Raw genomic sequence first — 21,449 nt, 5'->3', positions numbered from 1 at the left:
CCTATCTACGTGGGGAGCGAGTGGGAGCTACTTACCCACCATCCACCTATGCAGGGGCATAAGTAAAAAAGATGAGGCATCAGTGAAACGCGTTGGGCGGCATAGGTGAACGGTGAGTGACTAGTTCCCACTCGCTGTTTTTAGCAATTATTAATAAAAGTTAATTTTTATTACACTGAGTGTGTCTATCACCTGAACTGGCTAACTAGAAGTACACAAAGGGGCTGCAAATTTAATATTGTATCCAACTAGGCAGTACTTCAGTTTTCTCATTAAGAAACTATACTATCCAAATAAAATAGACATCTTTCAATCATTGCAGCCAATATGAGGCAATGCCCTAAGTTTATATCAATTCATTTCTTACCGGTCGACTGTGCAGAAGAACCAACTTAGTCACTCGGATGTTCACCTTGATCCCAAGGCTCTTATGTTGAAACAAGTTGTAGACCTATGAAAATAGAAGGAAACATTCCTGTATTGAACAAATCTGAGATAATAGTAAGTTGTTGTATGATCACAGAGCAGAAAGACCCTTCTGAAGAAATGAATACAGTATGAAGCGCATTTAAATTCTAATCCTCAGTAATATCATGATCTGAGGATGATGACCTAATATAACAATCAAGTGGGTTACTTTAAGAAAAGAATACATCTAAATATTTAGCATGCATTTCATTTTCCTAACCAAGAAAAACTTCTTTTTGGTAGCACAATTAAGTATTTTAACAGCAGTCATACACTGAATATCAGTGCTTTTATGTATTTGGACTATATGTTAAGATTTATTTGCATTTGCTGCACAATCCATTTATGGTCAGATTCAGGGAGATTAGGTGCCCGGCGGCAAATCTCCTCTTCTTCGGGTGATTAGTCGCCGGGCAACTAATCTCCCAGTGTGTTTCTGCCCTTAAAGTCAGACATTCCCAAAATTTTAAAGGACTGATTAGTGATTAGTTCCTGGGCATTCCACATGCTGTAGTGGTTACAATGCAATCATGGGCTCTGCAACCGGAGTAATTACTAATCAGTAATCTTCACGAATTTTACAAGTATCCCCATTTAGAGAGTAAAAGGAGAAACCTAATGCTAAATGCCTATACTAATAATTTCACTTATTCTATAACTTGGTGGGACTGATCAACCAGGTGCCGCCAACGGGCCACACAAAAATAAGATGCTGTTGGCTGGCTGGGAGGTATAAATAATCTCTGTAGATGATCAGGCATTTTATATTGGTTGAATTCCTACAACTTAGTCTATTTTCATCTTAATTACCCATCAGGCTAGAATGAGCACATATTTTATTGTGTGGGCAGAATATACATTTTCCGCATTCAATACTTGCTCTGTTGACACAGAATTCCTTTTAAAGGCAGTTTCCATTTTTTTTACTAATGATAAGCCTGTCTCTATATACTGCAACGATAAGCAGCTTACATTAATAGACAAGCAAATCCTAATTCATTCTGGGGTGCTGAAATGCAAAGTGTTGGACATCCCCAAAAAATTGAAATTGAATGCAATATTTCTTCTGCACAAGCCAGGTAGTTTTCTAAATAAGTATTAGGGTAGGACTACATGGACGTTTTCAGCGCAATCCGACGCGATGCAACAAAATGCCGACGTCAAATCACATGCGACGGAAATAAGGTAAGTGAATGCATTGTCGCATGGTGTCGCCGCGTTGATCCAACGCAACACTACTGTCGGATGCAGACGCTGCAGTCGTGACGCATCGTTGATCGACTTCATCCAACATTTCCATTACTTACCTTATTTCCATCGCATACGATTTGACGCTGGCGTTTTGTTGCAGCGCATCGGATCGCGCTGAATACGTCCATGTAGTCCTACCCTTATGCCTCCATTTTACCAATCTCTCAGGCATCACTTGTGAAGAATTTGGATTCTCAGTGTACATTAGTGTAAAACTGTATGTTATTTGTAAATGTAACTGCTATTGAAAAGTTTCAGTCTTTTATTTAATGAGCTTGGGCTCATCATTGTAGCTCTTTCCCCAGTCACATGCATTTTGCTTGGCATGCAGTGATATTCAATACTAATAATAGTTCATAATAGTTCTTATGATGAAAACACCTGCAAGGAGGACTCCCATATCTATCACATTGATTGAGAAACTTACATACAGAAATGGGATCTGTTATCTGGAAACATGTCAATAGCTCAGAATTACAGAAAGGCCATCTCCCATAGACTCCATTTTAATCAAATAATTCAAATGTTTTAAAATGATTTCCTTTTTCTCTATAACAGTACCATGTACTGATCCTGACAAATATACCATTAATCCAGTAAAAGACAAGAAAATCCTATTGGGTTTATTTAATGTTTAAAAAACTCTTTTAGTAGTATTAAAATATGAAGATCCAAATTACAGGAAGATCCCTTATCTGGAAAGCCCCAGGTTTTCCGAGCATTCTGGATAACAGATCCCATACCTGTACTACCGTGCTGATTATGGAAAAAATGGATATCATGTAACTGAGAACCACTGTTAATTGTGACTGTTACATTGCAATACTTTCAGGGGATGCTACAGGTCAAACATGGTAACTAAAATTAAACTAAACTGTAATTAAAACTTTATCAAAAAAGATAAGAAAGGAAAACCTTATACTAAATCTTATTAGGAAAGAGGGTCTTGTGACTGCCCTCCCATGTTAGCTCTGCGCTTTATAATCAGTGCACTAGTTTTGTATACACAGGAATATTTGTATTTTACTCATTGTTAAACTTCTGCTTTGCTCCCTTGAATTAGTTATGTCTATTTGTTAAATATATTATGTTTCTAAAGTGTTGTTGACATAAATTGCATTAAATCATATGGAAATTAAAAATCACTTGGGCTTTTGGGCTTTGCTGAAAAAGTACTGTATGGTATTTTTGGAATAAGTCAGCTTTTGCCCAAATCTAGATAGCTAGTCTGCTTTGTCAGAAGCTGTCCCAGGTATGTAACAGAAACTGCTTTGGGTGCCTGCAAGTATTCTGAGGTTAGTAACTAGGGTAAGTGACCGGGGCTCATTTATTGGGCAATTTTGCCTGTGGGTAGTAACCCATAGCAACTAATCAGCTGATTGGCTTTTTTCAGCCACCTGTAGGAAAAAACAGCAAATTCAACAATTTGATTGGTTGCCATGGGTTACTTAATATGGGCAAATTCGACCCCTGTATGCCGTGATGGTGCAATTTAGCAATTATAGGGTCAAGTTAAAGGAACAGTAACTCCAAAAAAATAAAAGTGTTTAAAAGTAATTAAAATATAATGTACTATTGCCCTGTATTGGTAAAAGTTATGCTTGTGTTTCCGAAAGAATACTAAAGTTTTTATAAATAGGCTGCTTTGTAGCCATGGGGACAACTATTCAAGCTGAAAATGGAGAAAATGAACAGGTTAACAGGTTACAGATAATGTCTGTAATAGAATACAATTGTATTTTACAGAATGCATCTGTTATCTGCTATATAACCAGTGCCTTGAATGGCTGCACCCATGGCTATACAGCAGCTTATTTATATAAACTATAGTAGTGTTTCTAAAGCAAATACACCAGTTGTACCTAGGGTTGCCACCTTTTTAAAAATTCTTTACCGGCGGGTGGGGGGCGGGGACACAAAGGGGCGGGACATGATGTCAAAAGGGGCGGATCGTGACGTAAAAAGGGGCGGGCCGCGCCACGGACACTAAAAGAAGCAATAGAAAAGTTAAGTTCCAGGGGATTGGGGGCAGGCCGAGGGCTCTTTTTAATCGTATTACAAATTTACCGGCAGCTACATTGCGGTAAAATACCGGCCGGGTGGCAACCCTAGTTGTACCAGTGCAGAGTAACAGTACATATATATAAATTACTTAAAACACTTGCATTTATTGTTTTTACTTTTCTTGTCCTATATCAATCTTGTGGTGGTAAGCCTAGTGTTCAGCTGCAAAGGGTATGACCAACTCTCTCGATCAAAAGGGGCCGCTCCAGTTTACACTCCCCTTTTCTGCTCCAGTCGGGTGCTCTTTCTGCAGCGTCCCCGCTGCTAAAATTCACATAGACCTCGAAAAGAAAAGGACGGCACTCCGAATACACTGGAATGTACTTTTATTCCAGTTTAAAACAAGGATCCAACGCCCTACGCGTTTATGACCAACTCTCCACAGATCTCAATGAAGTCTTCAGCAGACACTCAGGGTGCCTTATGACCTCTAAAGCAGCAGTTTATGACAATGATGCAGTGCAACTTCTAGAATATGCTAGAGTAGACTGTCTGACTGCTAGCACTCTGCTTGGTGTGGTTAAGTAATCATTCTGGACTAAAGACTTTCCAAATGATTTAAGGAATGTCTCTCTCTTTACAATGTAAGGTTAAACAAAAATGTAACCTTCACAAGTTCCTTGGAGAGGCCAGCTGGTTTAATGTGAGCAGTGAATGGAGCGGCATTCATTCAGGAAGCCACTCGACTATTTCCAAGGAATGTCTCTGAGATGGCATATTTGCTGACAGATTTGGCAGTATCTCACTTGAAATGCATGAAGAATTTACAGTGCCCGGTCAGAGTTAACCATGGTGAGCGCATCCTGCGAGCCCCCCATAAACATGCTCTCTGCATAGAACTGATGTAACCCTGGGTGCTTATGTTTCAGCTTTAGGGTAAGGTCACACTGGTCGATTTGGGAGATTTAGTCGCCTGGCGACTAATCATCTTATCTTTGCGGCGACCAATCTCCCCAAATGCCTTACTTCTGTCTTGCGCTGGCTAAAATGAAAAATTGCCTGCGGCATGACACATGCGTCGCTTCGTATTCCAAAGTCGCCCGAAGTTGCCTCAAAACTTCGGGCGACTTTGAATACGAAGCGACGTGTGTGCCACGTTGCAGGCGATTTTTCATTTTAGCCGGTGCAAGACAGAGGTAAGGCATTTGGGGAGATTGGTCTCCGCAAAGACTAAAACTAAATCTCCCCAAATCGCCCAGTGTGACCTTACCCTTAAACTTTTTTATTTGGGGCGGGTGACATCATGCTGTCCCCATGAAAGGGACACAAACTCGGATTCCCCACAGTCTTCATAGGCTCCAAGCACGGAGCAGCCCTAACAGCTGCAGTGCAGTTGAAATAGCAGTTGCTCATCACATGGTGTAGATATGATATACATGTGCACTATGTCTTTGCACAGAGAGCTATTTCCATACTAACAATGCATGTGCCTAATAGACAGCAAGCCCCTGGTTCCCACAGCTGACTAGGAACTTAACACTAAGAGGCCCATTTATCTCATTATTTTCTGAAAACTACTCCGACCAAATCCGCACAGGTTCATTACCCTTATCTATCAATACATTTTTCTGAAAAATTCCAATTTGTGAAAAAACTCAAAAAAACGTGAAAATCGTATGAATTTTTTAAATCTTTGGATTTTTGCATGAAACCCAGCGCAGATCAGGCTATATTAGGGACTTCTCCCATTGACTTTTATACAACCTTGGCAGGTCTGAGATGCTGGATTTTCAGATTCAGACTTTTTTCATTCTCAGGGTACAATAAATCACAAAAAATTTGATTTGTTTTTTTCAGAATTCAAATTTGACTATTCGCCACCTTAAACCTGCTGAATTCATGTATAAAGATGGCCATACACGGAGAGATCAGCTCGTTTGGCAATGTCGCCAAACGAAAGGATCTCTCCCCTCGCAGTGGGCAATATCGGGCTGATCCGATCATGGGCCCTAGGGCCCAACGATCGGATCCTAACGATGGCTAACGGGCGGTCAGATCACGGGACCGCATCAATGAACAGATGCGGCCGCGATCCGACAGGACTTTTGTTCCCGTCAAATTGACATCTGGCTGAAAGTCGGCCACATAGCGATCGGGGAAGCCTGTTGGAGGGCCCCATACACGGGCCAATAAGCTGCCGTCTGTCTGCAGCGTTTATCGGCCCGTGTATGGCCACCTTTAGTCAATGGGAGAGGTCCAGTGACCAATTTGAAGATATTAGTAGCTTTCCTGACATTCAAGTTTTTTTTCGGTCGAATTCGATGAGTATTCTGGATGGTTAAATTCGTCCAAGTTTTAGATATTCCTTTTTATTTTAATAAATAACCTGCCAATCGAATTACGAGGAAAATCTAATTTATTAAGAGTTAAAAAAAAAAACTCACATGAATTCGAAATTTGACCATTGATAAATGTGCCTCTTAGGAGAAATTCTCATTTTCAAGAGTTGTTTCAAATATAACCATCCAAATCTTAGAAGAACAAGTTCCATTTAATACTTTCCCACTCCCAAGTGTACCTACCATATACCTACCATATTCATAACAGTCAGGATAAACCTCTGGGCAGCCTCAGCTCCATGATACTGCACCATGTCAGAATCAGCCACCACCAGAGTCTCCACTGTGTGCTCTTCATTCAGTCGGATTGCGTTCCTGCGTCCACGCCAGTCTTCTCCTTCCTCCCTTTTACGCTGCTTTTTCTTCTTCCCTGCAAAAGGTCATTTAATATCCCTAGTTGTTATTTAGACATTTACTCCTGGGTTGTAGAAGGTCAAATTGTGCAGTTGGCTGTGAATGTTTTAGGAATTGACAGCGTATCTCGTGCTTGTATCGTTTACCCAGAACATAAATCATTAAGCCAACAGAAAATGGGTGCCACAAGTGCCTTGCTGCTAGAAAAGACACGAAGGCTATCCAACTTACGCAGTAAAAAGAAAGATACACCACATTTATAGGCAGAAGTTAGTCTTTCTTTAACTTTAAAGAGACAGGACAATGACCTAACCTGCACGGTCCCCAAGACAGCTTATGGAGTATGAAGGCAATACTGTACATATTAACTGAAATGGACATTTACACAGCATTACTGGACAGTATTTAGAGAACAGTAAATTGTTATGCGTCACCATCAGTGATATACCAGAATTCCATGTATCACTGCATTTATTAATGTTGTCTTTATGGAGAAAATGTTAAAAGAATCAGACCCTGGTGTAGGTGTAGCAGCATAGCAGGGGCAGACTCTCAGGCCCGGACTGGCAATATGTGGGTTCTATCAAATGCCAGAGGGGCTGCTATAAGGTGCAATAGAAAGTCAGTATTTAGTGGGCTGTGGGGTCTGTTTGGGCCTCTGTATATCTGAAATGCCAGGGCCTATTTTAATTCTCAGTCCAGACCTGCAGACTGTTCTAAAACATTATTTAAGTAGGAGCCTAGGTGAGGCCAATATTGATCTGGTTTGATATATCATCACAGGGGTTGAAGAAATGTATCATGCTCTACTAACAGACATGTCTGGTCTAGGTGAGTATACCTAGTAAATGCAGTATAATCATAACTGTGCATAATATGCGCTTTGTATGACATAGGTTTGCAATATCCAGTGTCTGTAGTTCAGTGCTATGGAGAAGAAGCCTGTCAGGTCAAGAGTCCACCGTTCATCATCCTATGAAGCATGTCCTAGTAACCTTAGGCTATTGAATTAAACCTTGTGATATTTTACCCTTGCATGTATTGCAGGAACATATTAAAGTTCTAACCCCACAGAAGCTCCAACAAGAGTTTGCAAGAACTTCTTTTTTCGAAGGAAAACTATACCACCAAACAATGTAGATATTTATAAAAAATATATTGCATAAAAAAGCTTATATGTAAAACCCTGCTTCATGAAAAATCATTTTCATAATACAGTAATATACTTTTTTTTAGTAATATCTGTGATTGGGTAATCCTAAATAGAAAACTGTAATTTTATGGAATAAGGGCCTCCCCCAGGGATACTAAAATTGACAGTGCACACCTCGCCAAACAAGCGGATCTCTCCCCGATATGCCCACCTTGCGGTGGGCAATTTTGAGCCGATCCGATTGTGGGCCCTAGGGCCCAACTATCGGATCATAACGGTGGCTAACGGGCGGTCGGATCGCGGGACCGCATCAACGAACAGATGCGGCCGCGATCAGACAGGATTTTTAGTCCTGTCCGATCTACATCTGGCAGACGATCGGGGAAGCTCGGTCTGTCGGCAGCTTTTATCGGCCCGTGTATGGCCACCTTAAAGCCGGAATAGATTTACAACCAGAGAGAAACCAAATTTCTCTTTTCTAAATAGATAGAATATTTAATGGCTCTATTACAGCCCAATGCCAAATGGCTTAGGTCACTCACAAACATATGTTTCATGATCTGTAACTGATCTGTTTGTTGCTGGCTGCTTTACTACTACGTATATATTACTAATAAGATGGTTACACTTTCTGCTTAATGCTACACTTTTTTGGCTTAATGTGTCTTGCTGGAACAGCTAATTCCCAAGAGTTAGCATAAACACCTCTTTAAAATATAGATGCTGTGGTCTGGCCAGACTGGTGGACTACTGACACACAACGAACCTTGTCACCCTGGAAAAGTTGGGCTGCAGCAGGACTGGCAAGTAACATAGTAACATAGTAAGTAAGGTTGAAAAAAGACACATGTCCATCGAGTTCAACCTTTTTTTTTTTTTTTATTTTTTATTAACTACCTATCTGCCAGTTGATCCAGAGGAAGGCAAAAAACCCATCTGAAACCTCTCCAATTTGCCATAGAGCGGGAAAAATTAATTCCTGACTCCAAAATGGCAATCGGACTAGTCCCTGGATCAACTTGTACTGTGAGCTATCTCCCATAACCCTGTATTCCATTACTTGCTAAACACCATCCAACCCCTTCTTAAAGCTATCTAATATATCAGCCTGTACAACTGATTCAGGGAGAGAATTCCACATCTTCACAGCTCTCACTGTAAAAAACCCCTTCCGAATATTTAGGCGGAACCTCTTTTCTTCTAATCGGAATGGGTGACCTCGTGTCAGCTGGAAAGATACAGTCAAATACAGGCACCAACATTTCTATAAACAAGAAGGGCATGAAGGAGAGAATGGAAATCTTTTTATCAGTCACAGGCATTCTGAGATCTACGAAGTCTAAATTCCCCTTAAAATTAAAAAACTAATCTCTATGAAAGAATAAAAGTGTCTCATTTAATATACTGAACTCAATGCAACCATCCTAGAGATTTAGTACCCATATCACAGGTACCCAGGCCTACTAAATTGCACATAGGAGCTCATCATCTTTTGATTAGTTAGGAGTGTAGGTGGCACTGCACATGCTTAATGTGCTGTGGGCAGCCGACGGGTCGGACACTTAATGGGCCCCCACTGGGCCAGACCCCTCTCCGGTTCGCATTCTAACAAAAAAAAAGTTAATTTAGGCGCAGCGCCATCTGCGCATGGCACCATTCACACTGGCGCCATCAAGCAGGAGCGCCGAATAGAGCCTTCACGCAGGTGCGCCATGCACGCTCGGCACGTCACGGTAGGAGGGCATGGTGGTCAAAGAGGGGCCAGGACAGTAGTCCCAGTGGCCCCGGGCCCCCCAATTTGACCCTGGGCAGCTGTCTTGATAAAAGACAAATAGCGGTCTGAAACTTTGCCAATTGTTTGGGTCAGAGCCCATGTTTTAAAGCTCGTGATGGTGCACACTGCGTCTGCCGTCATCACAGTTGGTGCATTAAAGGAGCTGCAATAAATTACTTATTGCCCAACATATGTCTATACCTCATAGTGGGTGCACTTCTGGACTGCTCCACTGTTCCTTGACCGTTGCCTGTCCTTGACCACTGCTGTATTGCTGCTTGAACCAACCTTGCCTGTTATTATCCACAGTTCCGATATTGACTCTGTATCTGGTGCGCTGACTGGGCCTAAGGCAGAGGCAGGTCTCAGTAGGTGTGCTTGGAAAGTTACCAACCCTTTAAGTACTACCTACCTCTGGGATGTTTCGAACAATTCACTTGTGATTGAGCAAGAGTACCATCTGATTGATGAAAGCATATGAAGCATTTATGAGAAGATTGAAAGGACCATCTAAGCAGCACCCACAAGAAGTTTGTGCAACCTCCTTATAATAGAGAGTTATTTTGTATTAGGAACCACCAAAGTGATTTGAGATTTCATTAGTTTTGTGTGTGTGTGATACAGGTGTGGTTGGCCCTTCCTCCACTAGTACAAAGAGGGCCCATCTGAGTAATAGAGTTGAATGTAACAAATGCTCTCCTGGGAGTTAGAAGGAGTTGCATACCCAAGTCTGAGGGTCTACAGGTAAAGGTAATCCAGAATGATGGTACCCCATCTTCAATAAAGTGTTACACTTATATTTCAAATATTCCCTAACCCTTTAGCTTATTTCATGAGCAGGACCCTGGTAGCAACCTAGAGCATATGCTGTGAATAGCAGAAAAGAAGATGGGGAGCTACTGGGGCACAGATCTTTACTGGTGCAGAAGCACAAAATGAAAGGTATTTTGTATAGTGACAGGAGTTTCAAGGTAAGATTTCTCATTATAAATGTAATCTTATACTAAGGGTTTGTTGGAAACAAACAGAACAGGTCCACATTTTAAACTTGAAACTCCTATCACTGCACTGCAGTTATGGAGGCTTTTTGGAACTACAGTAGGAATGCAAGGGGAAGGGGGGCAGGCACTTTGAAGGAAGTGGTCGATCCGGGAATCACATGAAGCATGGCTATTCAATTCAGTCCGTTATAAATTGTTATCATCAGTGCTTCTTTGCACATTTTATTCCTATCGACTGTTAGATAGCTTATCACTTGAACATCCAGATGGTCTCCGACTTTTAGTGATCAGATGCCCACCTGCTTTTAGTTATGTGATGTCTTCTGTTTCCCACATCTGTACCCCACATGTCAGCTGGGGTCTAGCAACACATTTGTACAAAGTCATTATTTTGCTTCTTGCAGGCAAAACCAATTCTACAAGATTGGAGTGTATTTTGCAGCCTGCCTTTGAGCACTGTTCCTGTTCCATTAGAACTCCTTTCCATTACAGATTCCACCATGTTTATCTTCTTTTCTATAATAACTGCCTTTTTTTCTTACATAAAATTCATGATCTTACATTTATCTAGGGATTTTTATTTCCATTTTTTTGGGGGGGACTGGTACTACAAATCTTGCACATAAGCAAAATTTCAGCTTTCTACGTGCCGTAGAAGAAGAGTTGTCAGGCTGATGCAGCTTAAAGTTTCCAGTGGGATTGCAGTTACTAAGGGGAGATTTAAACAGCATGATTAAAAAGCGTACAGTTTCCAACTGGTGGGCTGTGTATGCATAGGAAATTAATCTAACAGCAAGTCAGAAGGGCAAGGTAGCATCAGAAAAGCATTTACATTAGAAATAGCCTTGGGAAATAGCATTTATTATGTCAGCATTTTAATGTAATAAAAGCAATTTAAAGTATTTAGTTTCCATTACAAGTCATGAATAAATAGATGGATATAAAAAGTTGGTCTAGTCAGCTCGGCTTACCCTATAGTCATTTTAATTTTAGACTTTCCCCGTCATCTTTCTATTTTGTTAACATGAAAACACAGCCTATTTTACTACTCAATAAATAAAATAGTTACTTACAATTTATGGTCGCAGCATGGGACTTCCCTGGCATTAATGATACTGATATTTCTATTTGGATACACACATGCACATTAGATCACCAAAAATACAGGGCCAAAATTCCACCCTGGGTGAGGCTGTATAAATGCCTCCAAAGGGGTGAAATATAGAAGTATAATTATTTTTAGGCTTATTAGCAGTATAAACGGAAATCCTGCTTATTAGTGTTATAGATATCGACATCTAAAAGGATGATTATATGTAATTATAGAGCATGTCAAGGCATAAGAGGAATTAATGCTTAATAATAATGGCACCTCAGGGTTGGCCAAGTCTGAGAAATGAAATCCTGAAAGTTTCAATTTGAATGGTACATGTTATAAGTACTAATACAATGGTTTTACCCCCTGGGAGCCCAGTCTGAAAAGCAATTAATGTAAAAGTAGGGGTTAGATGTTACTTGCTGTGAACGCCACTGAATGTATAGTATAGCAATGTTCAACACATCTCTACCATTATTATGAGCTGGTTGGGCAAGCAAAATGGGGGCTTGAACCCACAGATTATGAAAACCAATGTACTAGTAAAAGAATCAGATCTGCTCATTGGATAGATGACCTTGCTTGGGAATTCAATGAAATAAGGGCACATGTACCAGAGATAAGTTCTACTGAATTAAAGGCAATTACAGCAAAAACTACAGCTTCCATTCTGTATTAGGCCAGTGGCACAGTAGGCGCTTTCTACGCCTGTGTGGAAACATAAGGAAAAGGAGAAAAAGGCTTATCTGCTTGATTCCACATTCACAATCCACTGACATGCCAGTCATTGTACAGAAGAGTGGATTTCAGCTCAAAAATACTCACTTTTGCGATTCGCCTTCAAAAACCATTCAGTGTGTGCGTTGACTGGCCGATGTTCATAGCACGGGCGTTAAGCTTATTTGTTTCGGTTATCCTAATGTATGTATAGGACTGGTTTCCAGAATGCTCAGGAATTGGAGTATTGTGGATAATGGATATTTCTGTAATTTGAATCTTCATACCTAAAGTCTACTAGAAAATCATGTAAACATTTAATAAACTAAATAAGATGGTTTTGTACCCAATAAAGATTAATTATGTCTCAGTTTGGATTAAATACAAGGAACTATTTTATTATTACAGAGAAAAATTAAATCGTTTTTAGAAATTTGGACTCTTTTATTATACTGGAGTCTATCGGGGACAGCCTTAATTTAGAGATTTCTGGATAAAGGGTTTCTGGATAATGGATCCCATACCTGTACATTATTTATCCAACTGAAAGAATATTAAGTTTTTTCCTTAAAAAAAGCTTTTAGAAAGGGCACAATATCCAATAGAAATACAAAATTGTAAACATTTGGAACACATTACATTTTTGAGGCAATGAATCAGCTTTGTGCCTCAAAAATTGGTTTAGAACCTGTTATGCGACTCATTATAATTTAAGGATGCACCAAATCCAGGATTCGGTTCGAGATCGGCCAGGATTCGGATTCGGCTGAATCCTTCTGCCAGGCCGAACCGAATCCTAATTTGCATATGCAAATTAGGGGCGGGGAGGGAAATTGCGTTACTTTTTGCCACCAAACAAGGAAGTAAGAAAGTTTTTCCCCTTCTGACCCCTCATTTGCTTATGCAAATAAGGATTCGGATTCCGTTCGGTATTCGGCCAAATCTTTCGCAAAGGATTTTGGGGGTTCAGCCGAATCCAAAATAGTGGATTCAGTGCATCCCTATTATAATTAGCATTTTCTATTGCAGCAAGAAAGTTCACATCATTAAATAGGCTCACGCTAACAAGAATTACTGTCTTACACACAATTTCTGGTTCCTAACTTGTTGCACCTTGTACCCTATTTAGTAAAGTGCCTGAACACTAGAGCTCTGCCTAAAGTGCCACAAGCTGCCAGGGACTGGAAGGCTTAAGCAATAAGTTGTTTGTACATACACTTCGCAGAGATCCTATACGAGAAGATGTGTATACCAGCTTCATCTGTTCTTCAAGTCTTACTAAATGGCAGGATTATTTATGATACTTTGAAATGTACATAAGGGCTCTTTTACGAAGCAGCGAGGAGTGCAAACTGCACTTTTCAGGTGCAGTTCACCATTTTTTTTTACTTGTACATTGAAAGTATAACTAATGTAGTGGCCAATATACAAAAAACTGCTGAGACGTCAACAGATTAGAAGCAAAGCTAATTCATATATTAAATTAGAACAACCCAATCCCAGGACTATATACCTCAAATCTGAATTAGTGTGACCTTTCTACACAAAATATTTGCCCAAAAATGCAGCCTAATTACTTCATATAGTACTGGAAGTCTTTGTTCTCTGGCACCCACCGAAAAGTCAAGCTGTATTTTCAGACTGCCCAAGCAAAAACACACGCATACACACATTGCTTAGAAACATGGTGCCATGGCACACTTACAATTTTCATAGCTTGTGGTCAGTATCACTTTAAGTGCATACGATACAGACAGTGATACTAATAAATAAACCTAAGGCTGTGGCATGCATTGAAATGCAATGTCTCTTGGCTAGAGGCTGTGGGACATCTGATACCCACAGTTACTGCTCAGTAATATACACTGCCAAGTTTTGGAGCCTGATGTTGCCTGTCTAAGGCAACTGCTTCCCTTCCAAGTGAATGAGAAGAGATTATGGGTAGAACTAGACAAGCATTTTGGATGCGATTCTGCCAGATCTGGCGCAATGCGCCAAAATGATCTAAAAAGAGGCCTTTAGGCACATGTGGTGTTTTCATCACAGGTGCTACCCGATATAAGGGCAGAACTAGACGAGCTTTTTTGATGCGATTCTGCCGGATCAGACGCGCTGCACCAAAACCCAGGCGTCAAGTCAGATGCGACAGAAAACAAGGTAAGAAACACAATTGTCGCATGGTATTGCATGGTTTGTTGCGACACGACTCTCGGTTGCAAGAGCTGCACGCTGCGTCTGCATCCGACAGTTGTGTCGGACGAACGCTGCGATACCAGCTGACTATGCTATTGCTTACTTTGTTTTCCGTCGCATCCGACTTGACGCCTGCGTTTTGGTGCAACGCGTCGGATCCGGCAGAATCGCATCTAAAAAGCTCGTCTAGTTCTACCCTTATATCGGGTAGCACCTGTGATGAAAACACCACATGTGCCTAAAGGCCTCTTTTTAGATCAGTCAGTTAAGAAAAGATTTATTACTCTGATTGTATAAAGCAGCCAGCACAGAGTAGAACTTTCAGCCATTTAACATCATGCAAACTAGTGATGCAGTGGGGTATTTTCCCTGGTCCCCTAGTATCACAGTAAAAAAAACTTGTAAAAATATAACTTAAGGCTCAAATGCACAGAAAATGTGTGTATTTATCAAAGTCATTCATAAAAGCCACTTTTATGCCCAAACATTCCTCTAGTAATAAATCTTGCGTATGGTTCTTTATATATGGCTAGGCTTTGTATAGTCTTACTAAAAACTGCAGATCAGCTAGAGGAGGTAAACTGTATTAGGTGCAATGAAATAAAGCAGCAAACATTGCCCAAGGTTTAAGGCCTATGGCTCCTGATGTTAAGGAATGGAAAGCACCTTGGTTGATGCATATGTGGTCATGTTACTGCCATTCCTTGCTGAACATTAATTTTTTTCCCAATGTTCACTTAGATAACAGTAACAAACACACCCACCTGATACAACATGGCAGTTACTCCGCTCCATATTTGAATGGCCAAGTGATATAGAAGATACAGAACGCTTCCTCCTGATAATGTGTTCTCTTCCAGACAAGGGAAACTTGGACTCTGATGTACTGTTGATTGGTTGGATCATGAGCTGCTCCTCTCCCATGTGAATGTATCCAGTCTGACAGAGAGAGATAGAGACACCAGGAATGTTAATACTCAGGGATGGCATGCTATAACTTAAAGTGTACACCCCCTGTACAATTACAATTTCATTATATTATTATACCATAGATATATTGTAGGATGCCAGTAATTGATCTTCCAGTTACTAGACAAATATGCAGCTGTATACAAGACAAAAGGTTCTCTTTCTACATCACCACGAACATTAAAATAACATTTTCTATAATCACCCTCTTAGGTATACCAGGTTACATGCAGACATGGACATAGAATACAAGGCCTACCCTTATACAGCCATGATGACATTAATGTATTGCCTTTAGGTGGCCAAACACGGCCCATCCAGATCAGCCTGTGGGACCCTCAAATGACCGCTATCAGGGCAAAAAAATGCCCAGATTTTGATCAGTAAGGTTTAAAAATCCAGTCAGAGCAAGTACTGTATTGTAATGATTCTGTACTAGTCCTCACCCCCATGGCCTGCATATATCCAATCCAATCGGGTCTCAAGGTAGGCACATCAGGGAAAGTTGTCTTGTTTACATGTATGGCCATCATTAGTGCATTTCTGAATTCTGTACCCTCCAAACTTTATGTGCAATGAACCTGTGACTGGCATAGAACAGTATCATCAACATGCTATGTCTACAGCTGTCAGGTGGCAGCAAAGAAATGTAAAACTTTGCAGGTTTGCCAGTGAAAAATGATTGCTCGTTGCCCTTTTAAGAGTTCTGCTTTTATTTCTAACTTTAAGTATGCTTAGATCAATGTAACATGGAATGGATTATTTACCAATATTATTATGTAGACGTAAAACCATCTGCTAGCAAATTTGCATTTTTGGGCCAAAATCCACCCACTTGCACACTGCCTGCATAATGCCATGTCTGCTATAAAAAAATATGGGGTAGTTTATCTGCCATGTCCTTACAGATTGGCTGCAATTGCATATCTATGTTCTTAAATCAGCCCCAGTAACATTCAAATATACAGCTCTATAGCAGTAACAAAGCATGAGAACTTACTGATGAATACACCGAAGTGCCTGCTCATCTCTATAAACGAAAATGTCAAACTTTCTATTCCTCCAGTTATTATGCACTACAAGCCCATCGTCTTCTGCCAGCTGGGATCCTGGCCACCCTAAATCAGTGCCATTTCCCATTACCTTACAAAATGGCTGAAGTGTACAAAAAGGGGACATAAAGGGGGATGGGTGTCAAGCAAAAGACTTTGATCCGAGCTTTTCAAACAGAAGGGAAACAATATGATGTCTGGCAGCGTGTGCACTGTCCCTCTCCACTTCACAGGTCAGAGCTGGAAGCAATGAATGAGCTCCTCCAACTGACTAGACAATGCACATTTAAAAAGACATGCGTGCAACAGAGTCCTGCTGTCCTAGCAAGCAGAAAATGAGCAGACAATATGGGTCAAAGGGTCGTTATCTCAATCAGCCACTTCTTGGATGCCTTACAGCTTGATAAACACACCAAGCCTGGTTGGGAAGCCAGTATTCAAGTGCATCCCTCGTTGACCTGCAAACCGCAGCACAGAAGGAGGCTCAGCCTGAGTCGAAAACAGAAGAGAAACTTCCCTGTTCCATAGAACCTTTGCCAAAAACAACGGAAGGATTTTCCTGTATAAACAAAATCCTTGGAGCACAAAGGACCTACAGCAGAGATATACAAGGGGTCTTTTGATAATTTCAATTTGGTTGACTTGGTAACTGGGTGTGGGTGAAGCCAAGGAGGTATGACATGATGAGAAAAAGAGAAGGCTTGGCTGTCTAGGAAACGTTCCACACTGCAAGTTCTTCCAACTCTCTAACTTCTGGAACTTAAAGCAGTAACTCAAGTGCACTGGTTCTGAATGAATCATGAGTTCCAAATAAAGTCTCGATGAGCAGCTGTTATTACACACCTTAGTAATGGGACCTTATGGTGGAATTAATGCTAACATAGCAGAATAATGAATATATAGCCCCTGCTAGACACGGCCTCCGACACATCATATGAACCTGCCAAGTTTAGTAAAGGCTGCATTATACAACCTCTTCACTAGCATCTACTTGTGGGGTTTAAAGGACAAGGAAAGTTAAACTAAAGAAGTAGGCTAGAAATGTTGTACATTATGTTTTGTGCTTCTGCACCAGCCAAGGGCAACCAAAGGCCTTTAGCAAGGAAGATCTGTGTCTCCAAAGATGCCCCAGTAACTCCCCATCTTCTTCTCTGCTGATTCACTGCACATGCTCTGTGCTGCTGTCACTTACTGAGCTTAGGGAGCGTCTCAAAATATACAGTACACATAGAATATAAATGTCAGAGTATAAGGCTGATTAATAATTAATATGGATAATTACTACATGGCAGCACAGAAACCAGTGCAACTAGCATCAGAATTTAATAATCAGCCCTGTAGCATCAGCTTATATTACAGACAAACCTAATTTTCTGCTTGATAATTAGTGACGACCCCTAAGCTTAGCTTCTCAACAGTTGCTCAGAGCCCACTGAGCATGTGAGTGTCGCAGACACTTTCCAAGATGGTGACCCCCTGTGACATGTTTGAAGTCCTGGATCATTGCTGCTATTTAGAAGCTCAAAAATTAGGCTGGTGCAATAAGTTCAGTATATAAAACATGGCATTTTTAGCCCTATTAATTTTTAGGGTTTAGTTCTCCTTTAAGGAAAAACAGACTACTACACCATCTCTGCAAATCTTTAAGGCTTGAGAACTGTTTGCACTATCTGAACTTACAACAGCGCCTCTGCCCACACTCTATCAACACTGCCCAATGATATTTAATTTAAATATGAAATATTGCAATGGTTAAGCTTTAAGAATCAGTAGAGATAATTTATAATTTCTTCTGTACACAGGTTTAGCACTACAATAAACCTCCACAACACAAATGTGCACAGGAGTTGTCCATATAAGGGGCTGATATAATGTAGTCACAGTTTAATAAGGGGTATCAATATCAGGGAATTATATAATGGTGGTACAGAATAACAATCACAATCTGACATCTTTAGGGGGGCAGTATAGTAACAACAAAACCAAGCAAGTCTTTGCTTTCAGCTGTAAACCAGTAATTGCTACCTGGTGGTCAGTTGCTATAGTATTTTGTTTTTTGCAAGCATCAAAGGTTCTCAAATTTTAAAGATGCAAATTACAACTTCAATTTTGTTTGGTGTTTGGCTAAATCTTTGGTATTTAGCACAATCCAAAAGCCATTGATTTGCTGCAAACCTGATCCTACATTCAATATACCTAAAATTAACAGTGCCATTTCTACTACGAGGGCGAGTGAGATCCTTCCATTTCAGGCAGTATTTTACCAGGAGGGGGAAAAAGTTGCAGATACTCCAACAATATAGTATGTTAATCTATGTACAGTGAAACCTCAATTTTACATCCCCTGATTTTAAGTTTTCCCTCATTTTACATTGTTGCTTTGTGGTAGCACCTATATATTATGCATAATACTTTTCCCTGATTTTACATTTTCCTGGATTTTTCACCATTTATTTCTGGTCCCCTGAAAAATGTAAAATGGGGGCTCTACTGTATATGCAATATTTAGCAATCACTGATTAGCAGGGGAAGTGACTTATATATGCTAAATACCCCTTACAGTAGTTCATCCTCATTTGTTGTCTGCTGTATCTTTTGGCAGCAGGGGAGGAAAACTATGGTGCAATTAGTATTTCTAATGGAAAGTAATGTATTAATAAAGAAGAATATCAGGTGGGCAACAATTTGGTTATTTAAAGTAAGACAGCATTTTCTGCAAACACAATGCCTGAAATGTGTATAATTCTTTTGGCCGTAGATCACAAAAATAAAATAAAAAAAAAAATAAATAAAAAAATCAGCCTGAAACTAACTTAACCTTTGTTCTAATTCCTCCACACATAGAAAGACCCCTTATGCCAAGTCCACTGAAACAGATCGGGAAGCAATAGGCCCAATTTAAGGTTATTTAAAGGAACAGTAACACCCAATAATGAATGTGCTTTAAAGGAATGACAATATAATGTACTGTTGCCCTGCGCCATTAAAACTAGTGTGTTTGCTTCAGAAACACAACTATAGTTTATATAAACAAGCTTCTGTGTAGCCATGGGGCAGCCATTATAGCACAGGATACACAGCAGATAACAGATAAGCTCTGAGGAATTCCATTGTATACTCCAGAGCTTATCTGTTATCTGCTGTGTATCCTGTGCCTTTTCTTCTTTTTCTGCTTTGAATGGCTGCCCCCACGGCTACACAGCAGCTTGTTTATATAAACAAAAGTAGAATTTCTGAAACAAGCACTCCAGTTGTACGAGTGCAGGGCAACGGTATAAAATTGTAATTTTTTTGGAGTAACTGTTCTTTTAATGACAAAAGCCTGCCAAGTTCTAGTTTGAGTTCTGAAATTCTTGCAGAAAGCTGCTCAGTGAAAATGTTACTTTGCATTGTCTCTTCTTTTGGCTTCCCCATGCAGATATTTAAATGATACAAACTAATGGAACATCTAACAAAGAAAATAAGTGCCGAGTTGGCCCTAGACTGGCACTTTGCATGAAATCTATCTCTGCATTCTTAATTATCAGGGTGAAGATTTTGCCCCTCAGAAGCAGTGCATAAGAAACAGCTGTAACAGATACAAGGAATAGGAATAGCTATATGAAGTTTATCAGAGCTGAGTACTATCGGCAGTTATTGTACTACAGAGAGCACAGCTCCATGGCAGTTTGGAGAACACAGAAAAAAATGCAGTGAAAATTGCAGGTGTTAACAATTCCCCACTGTAAAATTGTGGCTATGAAGGGTTTTCCTTCATCTAGGATTCTAGGTCATGTAGTAGCTATAGGTCTAAAGAACTGGACATGCTGAGTAATGTTGAAAAAGTGTTTGAGCATATTAGAAGGAATCTGTGCCCACATCTTCTTGCATGCACCTCAGCATTAATGCACCTCAACACCTTCCAAAATTAGTTTCTCTTCCCACTATAAGTACATGTTTTTGACCTTTGCCCTGACCAGTGTTATTGTACCACACCCTGACCTGCCTAAGGTATGGTATATGGTGCCATGCAAAGGTATTTTCATGCGAGGTGATTTTGACGGGCACCATGTGCCCTTACTCTAAGGCTAGTGCCACACAGGGCCGATTCTCGGTGTGCATATAAATGCAGTCGATACTCTGGCTGCTGCCCGCTGCTGTGTCTGCACTCAGGGCCACTCTTGTAAGTCCATTCCTCTCCCACCATTTAAACTGCGGTCAAGTGATTCCCAGAATGAAAGTCAGCACTGTGGATGGGTTATCATAGCTCAGTGAGTTATAAAGTGGTTTCTGGGCTTTTGTGAACATGTGGTGGCCTTTTCAATAGAATAATATATTTTCTTGTAGAATAGTTCCTATTCTATTGTGCCTGGCCTTGGCTTCCCTGTTTTTAGGTGTTGAGTCTCCTGTGCTAGCCTAATATATACAAGTCAGGACTCCAAGATCTCCATTATATTTTTGTTTTCTGAAGCATTTCCTACAGTTTCCATTTTTTGTTCCTCCACAGATTAATTTGTCCATGGCAATTTGACCTTTTGCTCTGATGTAGAGATGGGTTGTAAACAGATTTATAATTTATCAAGGCTTATGTACTTTTCTGTACAATATACACACACATGTATGTATGTATATATATATATATATATATATATATATATATATATATATATATATATATATATATATATATATATATATATATATATATATATATATATATATATATATATATTGGGGCATCCTTCAGATTCTTAATATTACAATAGTTTTTATATTGTATTGCATCTCTCTCTCTCTCTCTCTCTCAGTATGGACTATTGATTGGAGCTCCCCATAGATGTGCTATAGTCCTTGTCCAGATTTCAAATGAAGGGTGGGTTTGTCCTAACTGTCCCTGCCAGAAGCACAGAAGGAGAGGGAATAGCCAAACAAAGACAGACTTCAGTTCCCTATCAGGTCAGCCTAGCCACAGATAGGTTCCTATCCTACAGTACAGTGTGCTGAGGGCCAGCTCCCCTGCACAGCCTAGGAAAGAGGCA

The 21,449-nt window shown here is 40.2% G+C and overlaps 1 protein-coding gene across 2 annotated transcripts in view; it reads right to left on the bottom strand.

The window, feature by feature from the left end:
• The window catches only part of adamts17.S (ADAM metallopeptidase with thrombospondin type 1 motif 17 S homeolog), a 163,702-nt gene that overhangs the window by 129,495 nt on the left and 12,758 nt on the right, over positions 1-21,449 (bottom strand). For both annotated transcript variants that reach the window (XM_018255276.2, XM_018255277.2), the window contains exons 3-5: positions 15,175-15,349; positions 6,317-6,492; positions 368-451 (exon numbers count right to left, since the gene is read on the bottom strand). In XM_018255276.2, coding sequence (XP_018110765.1) covers positions 368-451; positions 6,317-6,492; positions 15,175-15,349 — 435 coding nt within the window. The remainder of the gene's footprint in view (positions 1-367; positions 452-6,316; positions 6,493-15,174; positions 15,350-21,449) is intronic.

This window comes from Xenopus laevis, chromosome 3S, assembly GCF_017654675.1.
Source record: "Xenopus laevis strain J_2021 chromosome 3S, Xenopus_laevis_v10.1, whole genome shotgun sequence".
Lineage (NCBI taxonomy): Eukaryota > Metazoa > Chordata > Amphibia > Anura > Pipidae > Xenopus > Xenopus laevis.
Note: the sequence above shows the minus strand (reverse complement) of the source record. Positions and strands in the feature narration are given on the sequence as shown.